This window comes from Erpetoichthys calabaricus, chromosome 15 (genome assembly GCF_900747795.2).
Source record: "Erpetoichthys calabaricus chromosome 15, fErpCal1.3, whole genome shotgun sequence".
In the NCBI taxonomy this organism is placed as follows: domain Eukaryota; kingdom Metazoa; phylum Chordata; class Cladistia; order Polypteriformes; family Polypteridae; genus Erpetoichthys; species Erpetoichthys calabaricus.
In genome coordinates, this window is record NC_041408.2 from 80,141,442 (window position 1) to 80,157,943 (window position 16,502).

General features: G+C 40.8%; 1 protein-coding gene across 1 annotated transcript; it reads left to right on the forward strand.

Annotated features, from left to right (window-relative positions):
• Positions 1 to 1,163: 1,163 nt before the first annotated feature.
• Positions 1,164 to 13,571, forward strand: mea1 (male-enhanced antigen 1). The gene is made up of 4 exons (XM_028821123.2): positions 1,164 to 1,256; positions 8,896 to 9,245; positions 9,881 to 9,989; positions 12,981 to 13,571. Exons 2-4 carry the CDS (start codon positions 8,916 to 8,918, stop codon positions 13,142 to 13,144), a joined length of 603 nt encoding a protein of 200 aa, XP_028676956.1. The 5' UTR covers positions 1,164 to 1,256; positions 8,896 to 8,915; the 3' UTR covers positions 13,145 to 13,571.
• Positions 13,572 to 16,502: the final 2,931 nt, after the last annotated feature.

Genomic DNA, 16,502 nt, shown 5'->3' on the forward strand with positions numbered 1-16,502 from the left:
TTATAGCGTCTAGCAACGTTTCATTCAGAGACCACAAGGGTGCAATTGAAGAGCTCAGTTCCAAAATCAGCTAAGTACAAAAGGTAAATTTTGGAGATAAATAGGAAAATCTGGGTCCGTATGCAGATTTTGAAACTAAATCCCTAAAACTATAACGCTCAATTAGCAGGTTTTGAAGCTCAAACATATTTTCGGCGCATGACTGCATGAAAAGTCACAAGCACGTGTTCACTAAATTTTACCAAAAGGTGTAATTAGCAGATTTTGGAACTCACATCTTCAATTAAAATGTATTGGAAGAAAGCGTAATAAATGTAAAAGTTTAAAAAAATCGCACCTTTCAAACGTTAACATGTGGGATATCAATTGGAACTGTTTGAAGGTCAGCAACTACCAATATGATGTGATTTTTTGATGCTTTAATATTGATCTTAGTCCTCCTTGTACCTTTTATCAGAGGGTGAAAAATGACATATTTGTAATACAATCGAGAATATTTAGACTTTAAACATTTAAATTGAAGCACACATTTTTAATATTTTAAATATTTAATGCAACTATTCTTGTTTACGATGTACTCCTAAATCCTTACACGTGTTATAAACACCCTGAATTAGAACGGCTTACGTTAATTCAGATTTATTATAAAAAATAAAAAGGACCTGTAAGAAATAAAGGAATGTGAACAAACTGTGGAGATAAAAATGAAACGGAATGAGTTTCAATTTTTTTTATAAAATTGTATTGATTATAATCAGAAATACAACATCAAAGGCATCCTACTATAATCACAAATAAAGTAGTAATTTACAACTGAACGGTCTGAATATTCAAAAGTCAATTTACGTTGAAACATTTAGGTTGAAACAATTACAAGAAAAGGATGCATAAATGAAATTCTGTACATACCGTGTTTCAATGCATTATGTTTCGTTAGATTTTAAGGTAGGAAATTAAAGTGCGGAATATAAAAATGCGATGACGTTTTCGTGGTTGAAATAAAATTTGTACAAAGTAATGCAGAAAACGTTAAAAGTCGTGCTATTGCCTTACTGATTTCAGGTAAGACAGAAATTAACTTTACGTGATGTTCAGCGGGTCGATGCGCTTTCACTTTTATCAAATTTCCTCTACTTTTTTTTTTTTTTTTTTTTAAAGTCCTCCACGATCCCATGATGCACCTCTTGTCGAGACGGTAGCCAAAGTGGTCACGTGAGCCCTTTGCCGTTTCCAGCGCCTGGGAGGAGGCCGTCAGTGTGAGTTCTGAATATGTGTTGTGTGTTAATGCTGTGTGCTCATGATGGAGTTCGGTAAAACATACATTAATGAGGGCATTCATATGTGTCTCATTTGTTCGTATAACAAACGAAACTGACGTGTATTTATGTATTTCTTGACGCCCATTTCTGTTGTGTTTTTAGCCGCGTAGGCTCCGAAGTTGGTCTACTCGTTTGTCCACGGCGGCGTTTTAGAATTAAAAGTCAAACTAACGAGAAATGACCTGCTCGACGTGTCGGCGTTTGAATTATCTAAAGTTCGGTCTGGGAGCTGAAGGGTTTTCTTCAGATTAGTGTGTATTTTTACCTCGAGTTGTCCTCATTGTGTAATTTGCTGGTCTTTTTTGTTTTTTATTTACTTTTCCACTTCTGTCATCAGTGACGCTCAGTAGTTTGGGAGTTACATTCAAATGGAGTTTAGTAATTCGTAGTTTTTTATAGCTTGAAATGACTGTCTCACTTTTGTAACGTCTTTGTTAATTTAACACAACCGCAACCATTTAAAACTTTATAATAGATCCGACCGGAGGTGTTGCTGACAGGTACCAAGACTCTTGTTAAGTTCGTTGTCATTTCTGAGTTTGATATTAATGGCTGTGCCGTCTCTCCATCATCGAAAGTCACAAACTTGAGGCTTGTTTTACATTCCAATCTGTCATTTGAGCTTCACGTTAAGAATGTTAGCAGATCGGCCTGCTTCATCTTGTGAATCAGACTTTCTCGTTACCGAACATGTAGCTCAGATATTCATTTATTTGTTGTTATGCTGTGCTCTTTGGTGTTTCAGGTAAAATGGTGAATAGCTTACAACGTGCGCCGAATTCTGCAGCCACCGCTGCCGCAAAACCTTCACTGGTTTCATTGCACTGGCTGCCTGTTTAATATCGGGTGTCTTGTAAGGTCCTTCTGTTAAGTTAAAGCTGTTCACGGCCCTGGTCCTATTTATTCAGTCCTGTCACACACCTTATTGCAATTTAAGCTCCTCCAAGGTTGTCCCGCATACCAAATGCCAGTCATTGGGTGGTGAAGCTTTTAGATTTACGCAACTCTCTGACTCCCTATCGTAGATCTTCTTAAATTTCCGCTTTTAAAGACGTATCTTTTTAAACAGTTTTTATGTGCTGAGTGAATTTTGTAGTTTTGACCTTCATATTTGTTTTTTTAATTGTAATTCCCCGAAAATAAATGGACACTGGGCCAGTGCAGGGCCTACGTGGGCAGCCAGCATTGGCCCAATTTGCACATCGGGGCAACATTGGCCTGACAGCCAGGGAGTCCAAATTTGGTCAGGAACCTGAAAAAAAAATCCATACCATACTGGTCCATACATCTGTTTTCAACACCTGCTTATCCAGGGTGGGGTTTTGGGGAAGCTGGAGCTTATCCCACCCACCAAGCAATGAGCACAGGTAGGAACAACCCCTGGACAGGTCGCCAGCCCGTCACATGGTGAACAGAGACACACACACACATTGGGGACTAACTGTGGTGGTGGTGGCAGTCCATCTAACCTGAATGTCTTTGAACTGGGAAAGGAAAGGCACACAAGCACTGGGAGAACATGCAGTGAGAACCTGGGACATGAACCCCGGACCCCCTTGTTGCAAGGTAGCTGTGCCACCATGCTGTCCCGCTTAGTGTTTCACTGTGTGTAGGAATGAAGACTTACAATGAATTCATTAATGAGAGAGAGAATTGGAACACACAATGCTAATGTGGATTTAAACTGTTTATTCTTACAAAATGCCTTTCCATTTATTAGAACCAATCCAGCCCCCCCCCCCCCATACCACAATAAGAAAATGTTACCAATAATAAATAAATAATGGTGCAGTTTTAGCCAATATAAATACAATATTTTTTGAAGTCAATCAAATAATTTAAACTCCTACAATCAAAATCTAGAACTCTGACAACACTGATCTGCAACATTACTTACTTTACAGCAACATTAAAAAGCAGGGAACTATGGGGGTCCTTCCGACATTGGCTAAAGTGACCACACCGTCATTGGGCTTGTCCTGCCAGCGGTTAACCCAGTTTGGGCCATCAGGGGAACCTTGTTTAGAGTCTCCTTGTAGAAGCCCCCACATGGGGGCCACTGTGTGCATGTTTGCTGGGTTGTCTTATTTATATGTTGTAACTTATTTATGTTTTTTGTCGTTGGGTGTCATGAAAGGTGCTTATAAATAAATGCAGCATCATCATCATTATTATTTTTTTTCCTGTAGTGTTTCCTTCCTTAATCGTAGCCTGATACAACTAAGGATGAGCAGCGTAGACATAGGGGGGCAAGTGATTGCAGCTGCTTTAGTGTCAGACTGGCTACGAAATGACGGCTTAAATAACCAGAAAGCACATGAAGGTGCAATGAAAATCACAGCAGTCACGACAATCATCTTAACAAATACCAAGTGATTCCCCGTAGCGTCCATAAATGCTTGCTGCAGTCAAGTTCAAATGTAGCAAACCCAGCTTTGTCACTTCTGAACTGACATCAAAAATAGAAACTGGGGAGTAGCTGCTTGCATAGTGAAGGTGGGAGTCCAATGAAAAGCAGAAGTTGGGCTGAAAGCCTGCAGTGACCGTCGGACCCCCAGAACTGAACTTGAGAAACGTAGCGATAGACGGTGAGGCTAATGGACCACTGGATTTACTCTTAATCTGTCTGATGTACACAACTCAATTTCTGTTTGTTCGGCAGTTCCTCTCGTTTTCCGTGGAGACCGGGGTTCACGTCCCGGGTGGTTCCCGTTTGGAGTTCGCATGTCCTCCTCTTGTCCATGTGGGTGATACAGCCTACAAAATAACAACTTCCTCCACACACCCGATTTTCTATTTGAATCCATTTATTTTATTACTTTAATCTTAATACATAATTCGCCTGCCTCCTCACTCTCTCACTCACTCACTCACGTCCGTCCAAAGCCGAATGCGCAGTCGCCTTCTGCACAGCTGGCCGAAAAACCTTACGAGACCGACATCCAACCCCAACATCGTGGCAGGTGGCGGATTTATGGCCGCAAAAATTCAAAGAGAAAGGCGACTTCGATTAAAGCTCTAGAGGCCTGAAAGGCGATTTCGACTACAGCTCGAGGCCTAATTACGCATTCATTCAGTACACCTATATCAGGTATGTGGTGCTTATACTTATTACTATTCCATATTGTACTGGAACATTCATCATTCAATATTATACTATAGGCCTGGAAAATTCATCAACTAACAGTACAAGCCTGTACAGTGATGAGTAAAGCGGACTACAATCATTACAAAACAACTTCTTTGTTACTTATCATTTGTTCTTCATACACTGCTGACACAAACTCGTGCCCGTTTCATCTTACGTTGTCGAAACGGACTCTGTCTAGTATAAAATATTTTATTTAAAAACCTCAAAGATGCATTTTTCAAACAAGTTTTTTTTTTTTTTTTGTACAAAAAGGCATGTCGAAGTGGCCTTAGACCCAGACTTGTTCAACAAGACAAAACGTTTGTAATTGGAAAACAACCAAATAAAACGTGAGGTGCTTTTAAAGTATTTTTGCAAGGACTACAAGCCCGTCTGCTACCTCGTGGCCTGTGACTAGTTACAGAGCTGCCCCCACACTAAAGACCCTCTCTGATAGCCCCTCTATCCCTGCTATAAGTGTCCTATTTCTTGGCTGGATTGCCGGGTTTTGGGAAGTTTGCTTTGTGTTGCTTTCATCGCTGAAGTGTTTAGGTATGGGAGGTGTTTTCTGCAAAAATTACAATTATAAAATGCCGCAAAAATTAAAGTGAAATAACCTGGATGTGTCTGGATCTATGAAAATACACAGCCTTTGTCAGTTGCACTTCAGCGGTTGTTTTGGGGTCTCAGCCAGCTTTTCCCACTTGGCTGCGAGCCTCTGACGGAGATGCTGGAATAAGCCTGTGGTGCTGCCGCCGCCTTCCATTGCCACAGTCATGACTGCGTTGTCGTGTAACCGAACTCCTGCCAAGTGCCGGTTTGATGGAGAACTCATCCAGTGTTGTGTAATTGCCCAGGTTAAAGTAAAACTAGATTTTCATTTTTATACAGTAACCTAAAGAAAAAAAAATGACATTCATTATTCAAATCAATTTTATCATCCAGCTCTAGTTCACCCTGCAGTGGACTGGCGCCCTGTCCAGGGATTGTTTCTGCCTTGTGCCCATTGCTTACTGGCAAAGGCCCCAGCTGGCCTGCAGGCCTATTCAGGGGAAGCAGGTTTGGAAAAGAGGTGGGTGGGTGTTTGGAGTACGCCATCCATTGGAATATATTTTATAATGCATGTAGCAAGAAAATGTATTGCATGATTCATTCCAATAAATGGCACAAGTGCTGTTGAATTGAGGCCACAGTGCCAGTAACTTCATTTAAATAGAAATAGAGCAAACGAAGGATAATGGTACGTCATTAGAGTCCATTAAACATTCCAGTGATCTACACTCATTAATTGAGCAAAATAAGCCTGATAAATTTTGTAAATAAATAAATTCCATTACCAGCTGTAAAGAGGACACTTTGGCCTCCCAAGATCTGAGTCTAAGCCCGCCATTGTCCTGCCAGTCACTGGGCTTTAATGGGATTAGTACAGGCTGAGTATCTCCAGTCTGAAACTTGTTGAGCACAGACATGACGCACGCCACCTCTGCTTGCTTGCTTTATTTATTTATTTAACTGAATCCTAACCATTTGCAGTCAGGACATAATATACGGGTGGCTGCCCCAAACTTTTTACATTATCTGTTATATAAAACCTTTTACATTATCTATATCTATCTATCTACAGTATCTCTTATATACAGTAATCCCTCGCTATGTCGCGCTTCGCCTTTCGCAGCTTCACTCTATCGCGGATTTTATATGTAAGCATATTTAAATATATATCGCAGATTTTTTGCTGGTTCGCGGGTTTCTGCGGACAATGGGTCTTTTAATTTCTGGTACATGCTTCCTCAGTTGGTTTGCCCAGTTGATTTCATACAAGGGACGCTACTGGCAGATGGCTGAGAAGCTAGATTGCTTACTTTTCTCTCTCTCTTGCGCTGACTATCTGTGATCCTGACGTAGGGGGTGTGAGCAGGGGGGCTGTTCGCACACCTAGTCGATACGGACGCTCGTCTAAAAATGCTGAAAGATTATCTTCACGTTGCTATCTTTTGTAAAGCTGATTCCTGAAACGACATGCTGCACGGTGCTTCGCATACTTAAAAGCTTGAAGGGCACGTATTGATTTTTGATTGAAAAACAAACTCTCTCTCTCTCTCTCTCTCTCTCTCTCTCTCTCTCTCTCTCTCTCTCTCTCTCTGTCTACTCCTGATGGAGGGGGTGTGAGCTGCCGCCTTCAACAGCTTTGTGCCGCAGTGCTTCGCATACTTAAGAGCCAAACAGCCCTATTGATTTGTTTGCTAGAGATTGTTTTCTCTATCTATGTGACTTTCTGTGCTCCTGACACGCACTCCTTTGAAGAGGAAGATATGTTTGCATTCTTTTAATTGTGAGACAGAACTGTCTTGTCATGGAGCACAGTTTAAACTTTTGAAAAAGAGACAAATGTTTGTTTGCAGTGTTTGAATAACATTCCTGTCTCTCTACAACCTCCTGTGTTTCTGCGCAAATCTGTGACCCAAGCATGACAATATAAAAATAACCATATAAACATGGTTTCTACTTCGCGGATTTTCTTATTTCGCGGGTGGCTCTGGAACGCAATCCCCGTGATGGAGGAGGGATTACTGTAGTGCCTTTCATGTCTATCTATCTATATCTATCTATCATACAAAACCTTTTACATTATCTAACAGATAAAACCTTTTACATTATCTTATGTGCCTTTCATATCTATCTCTTATATAGTGCCTTTCATTTCTATCTATCAATCATACAAAACCTTTTACATTATCTAACAGATAAAACCTTTTACATTATCTATTATATAGTGCCCTATCTCTATCTATCTATCTATCTATCTATCTATCATTATTATATAGTGCCTTTCATATCTATCTATCTGTCTATCTATCTGCTGTGCTGATGTGAATGACAAAAGTGCAGAATTCAAATGGATTTCATCATTCGGACCCTGAGTTTGAGGGACGTATCTGGCCCCCCATGAAGCACTCACTGCACATCACAAAGCTATGATGCACGATTGGCGACTGTTTGGGGGTGACGGTTGTCTCCCGTGAAGTGCCACGGCTCACCAGGCAGGGTTGGGGTCCCCAGTTAAGCATCAAGCAGTATAAAACGGCATCCCTCGATCCTCAGTTTATGGAGGGCAGACTTGTAAATGGTAACACCTGCATGGCAGTTTAAAAGAATAAAAACAAGCGAGATGAAGAGCAGGACTTGCTTCAGTCAGGGTAACACTTGTTAATGTTTACAGACTGTTGTTTTTTGGCATTTTACTGGCTCCTGACCAAGTGTACTCCCTCAAGAAGAACCTGATATGAGGGATGTTCAGTAATTTATCTACCTGTAAATTGTGAATTTTCTAGTCACTTTGTGAAAGAGTTGATCACAGTTTTGTTTATTACCTATTTATGTGCACTGCACATAAAAAATAATTACAGTATCATGGATGAAATTGCCTTCACTGTAGGGTTGCATAGTATACTGGTAGAGAAAACCCCACATTTTTAAAATGGTACGGTGCCTTTATTTTGGAATCCTTGGTACCAGAAGTGACGTCAGCTTTCCTCTCCATCCCCTGACCCCTAATCTGCCCCCAAAACACTTGCTGTTGCAGTTGTGGAAAACGTCATAAACTTCAAAGCAACGCAAAGCTTGGACTTCACAAGGGACCCCTTCCCTTATTGGCTTTGACGCAGTCGGGGCTTCATGGCTATCCAGAGGGAGGGAGTAAGACGGGTGCTTTGGAACTGTTTTGGTGGCAGTACTGAGGTCTGAACGCCGGTATTGATACCCAAATCCAAATATGTGTACCGCTCCAGCTCTATTTCATAACCCGCAGAGTCCGACTCGGCTGATGTAACAATGCATTTGCTGCTGTTGTGTGTGGAGGGTCTGTGACTGTCTGTCGAGAGTAGTGGTATCTAATGGAGATTTCAAATCTGTGCTGAAGTCTCGGTGTCCAGATGTGGAACTTCAGAGAAACACTGACATTGCTGATTTGATTCTCAGTCAAGCATTAAAGCAGTTAAAGATAAGATTTTTTTTATTTATTTACTGTTACTTACGACATGACTTGACCTCAGACATGCTCATTTCTGACTTGCTTAGTTATTACTGATTACTGAATGAGAGGTTGTCACCAGTGAGAAGTCGCTGAAGGCCAAGCTAATGTCTGTTTCATGGCTGTGAACCTCTGAATCATAAAGGAGCTCCTCCTGTTTAGGTGGGCTAGCAAACTTCTCAACTGCAAGGGTGTCATCTTACACAGCGGCGTCTCTCTCTTTTTCTCCACTGCTGCCCCCTCACTGTAATACAGAGGTCAGCGTTACATCACATTTCGGTTAATTTGGCTAGCATTGTGGGCACCATCACTTCAAACTGCATTCATGTAATTCAAATCTTATCAGTACTCTTGTGTTTGTTTGATCTTTATTAATATTCACTAATATCTCATTCTTCATTTTCTGCTCCCTACAGTTTGTGTGCAGAGCCTGTGGATGGAAGTGGAGAGTCCCACAAAGATGGGCCCAGAAAGAATCTTTCCCAACACAGATGATGAGGGTGGTCGAGAACGGATGCCAGAAGAAGGTGTGGTGGAAATTGGGGGAGAGTGGAGCGGCGAAGAGGATGAAGATGATGGGGGAGGAGGAGGAGGAGGAGGCGGCGGAGGTGGAGGTGGTGGTGGTGGAGGAGAAGGTGGGGCATATAATTATCAGCCCTTGAACCAGGACCCAGACTCAGGCCTGCATCTCCCCAGTCAGCCTGATCAGCCAGAGGACTCAGAAAACCAGTCAGACCAATTACAAGACATCCAGGACCGACTTCAGGTAGCATATCAAACCAGTTCACACAGTCATTTTTGAACATTTGTGAAGATTGACATCATATTTGTGCTAATGTTTTATTTTTTCCATCTTATATTGATGAGGATGACGGTGAATCACAATGCAGTTTAATTATCGCAGGGTCACATGTACTTTTTTTTTTTTTTTTTTTTTTTCTAATTGGGTAGTACTGGGGTGTTGTACCGTGTTAGCCGATATGATTATAGTGAGACGTCCAGCAAAATGACACCTTTTAATGGCCATTGAGATTACAATAGGGCAGCTCAGGCCCCTTCTTCAGGCGAGATGTGATTCTATCTAATTACATCGAGTGTTACAAAATACTTTTTTTTTTGTTTGGCTGTAGTCAATATCTTGTACTGAAATATTAACAAAAACCCAACCAAACAAGAATGCTCATGACAGCTTTTATTGCACAGCATGAAAAGTGAATTTTTTGGACCTCTGTAACTGTTTTCTGCAAGTCTGTTAACTTGTCGTACTGTCGCTCTCAAATTAAATTTATGCTGTAGAAGCCAAACAATAATGGAAGAAGGTGGTGAGGGTTAAAACAAACCTTCACCAAGTGGTGCAGTGAAAGCCTGGCCTTTGGTTGTAATTGGCCATTTGTGTTCCAGGCAATGGGCCTCCACCTCCCGCAGCCTCCACCTCCAGACAGTGATGAAGAGGAGGATCCAGAAGAGGCCGCAGCAAGGCGCAGTTACAGTTCCATTCCTATGGATCCTGGTAAGAACTTTCCATTTCCATTATGGCTTACTGTCAAATTTGCATGAACATAGAATTCAACTCTGCTTTGAATTGAAGAGTCTCCCCCACACTATGCAACTGTTCAATTCCACCCGGGGGGGTAAACGTTAAAATTATATTGTCTGTCTGTATACCTGCATTGTTATCACTCTTTAATTTAATATTGTTTTTGTATCGGTATGCTGCTGCTGGAGTATGGGAATTTCCCCTTGGGATTAATAAAGTATCTATCTATCTATCTATCTATCTATCTATCTATCTATCTATCTATCTATCTATCTATTATATAGTGCCTTTCACATCTATCTATTATATAGTGCCTTTCACATCTATCTATCTATTAATTATATAGTGCCTTACATCTATCTATCTATCTATTATATAGTGCCTTTGCTATCTATCTATTATATAGTGCCATCTATCTATCTATTATATAGTGCCTTACATCTATCTATTATATAGTGCCTTTCACTTCTATCTATCTATCTATCTATCATATAGTGCCTTTCACATCTATCTATCTATTATATAGTGCCTTTCACATCTATCTATATTAATTATATAGTGCCTTACATCTATCTATCTATCTATTATATAGTGCCTTTGCTATCTATCTATTATATAGTGCCATCTATCTATCTATTATATAGTGCCTTACATCTATCTATTATATAGTGCCTTTGCTATCTATTATATAGTGCCTTACATCTATCTATCTATTATATAGTGCCTTACATCTATCTATCTATTATATAGTGCCTTTGCTATCTATTATATACTGCCTTACATCCATCTATCTATCTATCTATCATATAGTGCCTTTGCTATCTATCTATTATATAGTGCCTTCTATCTATCTATCTATTATATAGTGCCTTTGCTATCTATCTATTATATAGTGCCTTTGCTATCTATTATATAGTGCCTTACATCTATCTATTATATAGTGCCTTTGCTATCTATTATATAGTGCCTAACATGTATCTATCTATCCATTATATAGTGCCTTTGCTATCTATCTATCTATTATATAGTGCCTAACATCTATCTATCTATCTAATCTGCCTTTGCTATCCATTATATAGTGCCTTACATCTATCTATTTATTATATAGTGCCTTTGCTATCTATCTATTATATAGTGCCTTTGCTATCTATTATATAGTGCCTTACATCTATCTATTATATAGTGCCTTTGCTATCTATTATATAGTGCCTAACATCTATCTATCTATTATATAGTGCCTTTCTCTATCTATCTATCTATCTATCTATCTATCTATCTATCTATCTATCTATCTATCTATCTATCTATCTATCTATCTATCTATCTCTGCTGAGGAAAACCAGGCGTCAGGGGTATGCAAGTTTGTTCCATTAGTGTGTCTCTCAGGCACTGATCCATTGTTGTCACATTTGTCAACTCTCCAGAGCTCATTCAGTCAACTGTGACACCGTCCACTTGGCGCATGTCATAGGCTGCTGTCTAAAAGCATCGCCTCGTCTGCTTGACAGTTATGGCAAATATAGTTGATGGTGTAAATTTAGGATAATATTTACCATCTTACTTGTTAGTCAGGCTCTTAAAGAATATGCAGATCACTGTGTTACATAATTAATTAAATTACATCTTTGCCTGAAGAAGGAGCCTGAGTTGCCTCGAAAGCTTGCATATTGTAATCTTTTTAGTTAGCCAATAAAAGGGGTCTTTTTGCTTGGCTTTTCTCTATAATTAATTTAAAAAATGCAAAGTTTTATAAAAGCTGCAGTTTTTACCACATATTTGTAAGAGTTGTAATAAACAGAGAATCTGTTTTCCACCCTTAAGTAAGTGTGACTAGAAAGCAGCGTTTGTCTCGATGAATTGACACAACTTAGATGGGCACCTGGCAATGTGGGCTATGGTGGGTTTCTGCCATGCATCTCTGGGGGGGGTAGAATGAGGTTACATTTTGAGTTTTTATACACCTACCACCTCTGTATAGAAGATTGTAGCAGTGATATTTCTGAAAAGGTTTTAAACAGGTACATAATCGGATGACATCCACACCCAAGAACAGCTTACACATAACTATAAAGAACTGAAAGAATCTGGAGTACCCAGCAGAGAAATCTCAAAAATAGGAAATATGTTTTGTATTTTGTAAGGTTTATTCAGTGGCATCAGGTGCCAGGACAGAAGCCAATCTCTCCCTGGACTTGTTTTTAGGAGCAGCCCATTTATGCCCAGTTGTTGCTTGTGCCAAGTTTGAATGTCCTCTTCAGTAACTGGAAGTTCCAAATTGGCCCCCAGTTATGTGGATGTACGTTAAGTGGCACCAGTGATGGACTTGTACCCCATGACTCTTCACACGGTGCAGACAGATCAGTTTTGTTTGTGGCCAGTGTCAAATCAGGGTGTTGTTTTATGGGAGCAGAACATTTTTGTGCACGCCAGCTGTGTGATAAGGAGATCTTAGTCAGTTCTTTGCAATTTAATGTCCGTTTCTTTTAAGACTTTCTAGTAGTGAGGGGCAAATTGTTGAGATACTCAGATGGTTGTGGTCCTGTATGTATAAATTGTTTGCAGAAAATAATTGTTGTCCAAAATATGGCTAATAAGAAAAAAGTGAAATACTTTGATTTTTGATTATTTCAAAACTATCCTCTGTTTATGTGTTACCCACAAATTACTCTCATTGTTTCCAAGAACTCGTAGGTGGCGTCCGCCCATAGATCCACGTTTAGCAGTCGGCGTGTTAATCAGGTTTGACAGCTTGACTTGGACATATCCATCCATCCATCTTCCAACCTGCTGAATCCAAACACAGGGTCACAGGGGGGTCTGCTGGAGCCAATCTCAGCCAACACAGGGTGCAAGGCAGGAGTCCGTCCCGGGCAGGCCGCCAACCCAGACTTGGACCTAATGAGACGGCCATCATTTTATTAATCACCTTTTTTTTTTTTTTTTTTGTTCCTCGTTTTGGTACAGCCCATGTGGAACTGGTCAAGAGAACAATGGCATCCATTAGTCTGCCTTCACTAGGCGTCCCAGCCTGGGCAAAAGAAATCACAGATGAGCAATGGAAGGACATGGTGCAACAAACAATCCAGTCTCGCCAGGCGTCGGCCAGCCTGAGGGTAGAACGGAAGTGAGCCTCCCACCTTCAGCAAGGATTGAAGAAGGAAAAAAAACAAAAGACAGGCAAAGGGTCAAGAAAGGGTCACCGTGAACAGCAAGAGCTTTACCCGCCTCGCGTGCTGCGCCTGTGAAATTAAAAGGCTGACGCCACATCCTGCCCCGAGGAGCAGTCCGCCATCTTGAAGTTCATCACTGAATGTCTTGTGGCCTCCTTTAATCATTTGTGGTTTTGATGGCTGGCTGGCTGGATTATGTTTTTCCTTCTGGTAGCGCATCAGACTTTTCCATTAATTTAGTTGTAAATAAACCGTTGTTCACCACACCCGTAGCTCTGTAATTTTAGTATGTATATTTACATTTGTGCTTTTTGCAGATACTGTCCTTTTCAAATATGTGTTTAATTTCACTTTTGCATTGAACAATAAATCCGCCTGACAGAAAGCAGCCGTTTAGTACTGGGTCACTCCCCTTGATGTCCACATTGGTTCCTGCCTTATGCCCAATGCCCCCCTACCAACCCTAAACTGGGTTATGCAAGTTTGCAGATGTCACCCTTTGTGCGGTTTTAGCCACTGCTGATATTTTCCAAAATTCCCAGATCTCAAATTCTACTTTGAAAGTTCCAGTCCAGTGTTCACAAAGCGAGGGAATTCAGCAGAGCGTCGTTTGTACAGCAAAAGCGAGCGGCAAACTACGAGGGCAACTTCAGTGCACTCATACAGACGGCAGTGGGCATCGTAAGACTGCAGCGTGTCCGTCTGGACGGTGTGGTGCTTCTGAACAATGAACTCGTAAGTGCTGATCCACTGAAAAGTGACCCTTGAGAATTTGCACATGAGAGGCTAAAGCAAAATCATTGGTTTAATAAAAACAGAAAAACGTGGAGATAAAGGGAGTAGCTGCTGGGCTTCAGTTTTCACGGTTTGTTCATGGGTGGTGCGGCTGCTGCCTTCCATTGAGAAGACCGGGCTTCAGTCCCTGTGTGCTCCTGGCATGGAGTTTGCATGTTCTGCCCGTGTTCACTTAGGATACGTGGACTGGCGATTCCAAATTGGCCCTGATTTGTGCCTGCTGCAGTGGACGGGTGCCTGACACTAAAGTCTGATCGCTCCTCAGCACTGCTGCTTCAATATCTTATGTTGTGGAATGGGACCTTCATGTGTGCATCAAGAATGGAGTGGAGGTCGGGACTGAGTGTTGAGTGAGATGCAAGACGGGGGCTGAGGGTAAAAAGAGGTGCAGAAAAGAAATTGAAGCAAAAAATTTCCAAAATGTATTTATGAATGTACAATTCCTTAGTAAAACATTCAATCTTTGACTGCAGTATACCATCATCTAACATTAGTGCTTCAGTGTTAGTTGTGTCTGATTTTTATTTATAAGAAATACACAACAGAGAAGGACTACGTGGTAGAAGTGCTCGGGCCGAGTGGTTACAGTTTCGTGTCTTAACTAATCTGAAGATCACAAGCTACGCTGCGCCATTATGCCCACTTCATTTAGTTTTACAAGGGACATTGATTCTCAAGGAATGGCCTCGTCATTAAGGTTATGAGTGGCCTCCTCGTCCTGTCCACACTGAAAGGTTCTTGTGACGATGCAGCTTCAGGGAGCTCTTGAACCCAGCACCGTCGGTAATGTCACCGATGAGCTCGGCAGTGAGGCATAACGACGGAGTATGGAGATGGTGTAAAAAGGTGCACAAGTGCTTTTCTTTAAAACTGGCCTCTTTTGACGGGAGCTGTGTACCCGCTATACCACAGTCCTTAAGAAGGGTTAAATAAAGTGAATTAGTGCCAGAGTCGTCGTCATGTTACAATGGCCTCTGCCTTTTCAGCCCAATATGAAGAAAGTAAATTCTGATCTGTGCTGAAATTTCTGAAAGCATCAAAATCCACAACGCCAGGCACACGTAGTGCAGGAATGGGGACGAGCAGCAGCTTAGCTACAACAAAAATCTGAAATCATCATAACTGGTGGTGTTTGTGCTCATACTGAACAGTAGTACTTTAAGTAAAAGGTGTAATTAAAAAATAGAAAACTTTTTAACAAACATTTTACTGGTAAAAATACCCATATAAAAGGTACTAATATATGGAGCAATGTTTTTTCAAACAAAATGAAAGAAATATGCAAATAAGTAGCAAGTACTGTGCTTTGATTGGTGAGTTGTCGTTAAGCGCACATAAATCTTATTGGCCGACACTTGGAATTCAGGACATCGTTAATTAAAGCAGCCGCCCCATGCAGTAACCCTGGGCAGCCTTTTCTCACACTTGTGTCTGTCACACACACTCACTCACACACACACTCACTCTCTCTCACACACACACACACACTCACACACCCCTTTGAGCCCATAGACCTCTATAAAGTAGTGACTGTGAGTGGCCACTCGGTCAGTGACTCACCAATCAAAACACAGCACTGGCTAGAGCCCACCCCCTCAGCTCTGATGGGTGAAAACGACACTTTTTATTTTATTGTGCATTTTATCTTGCATGTGATGTCACAGAAAAAAAAAAAAAATGAATACACTAAAAATAACAAAACAAATTTCATGGTACGTTTAATTATTTTTTGCTCACCTGTCGGTGTGTGTGTCTTTGTTTATTGTCACAGGTCACAATGTGCTTATTGTTCTAAGAGATAAAATTCTTTATTTTTTTGTCTGGTTCCTCCCAACCCACCAGTACGAGACCATAAACCCCCCCAAATATACGATACACAGTTCACCTTGTATTGATCTTGAGGTCTAGTTATGCCAGACATCAATTTTTTGGGGGGGGTTCCCTCCTATTTTTTGCCCTCTCGCTTTGACCAACATTTGGCTTATGATCAAAGTAAACTGATCAGACATCGTTAGCAAATATGAGCAGCAGGACCTCAAATTGTAAAGGCCACAACCGACCCAGGGGTTCACCCTCTGTTGGGATAGAAGGGGTCAAAGTGAGCCCTTTCACAAACGTTTGGGGCATGTAGAGTATCATTTTATGCCATTTTGAGGTTGCTGATCATTTTTTTTGTTATTTGATATTTTTTATCGGTGGTCCTAACAGCCACTGCCAGAAGGTTATTTCAAACATAAGAATGTGGGGTATCAATTTTGACAATTTCACGGTCAGCGATTGTGGATATGTTGTTATTCTTGATCCTTTACTGACAAGTTTCTATTACAATTGAGAACATTTACTTTAAACCATTAAACTGAAGCTCATATTTTTATATTTCAAAAATCTGATTTATTATGTACTTGTACCTCATGAAGTAAATCACATTTCTCATGAACACCCCGAATTCGGACGGCTTATGCTGATTTTGTTCAAAATATTCCTCCATACTAGCCCTCTAATTTGACTGCTTAATCAATCC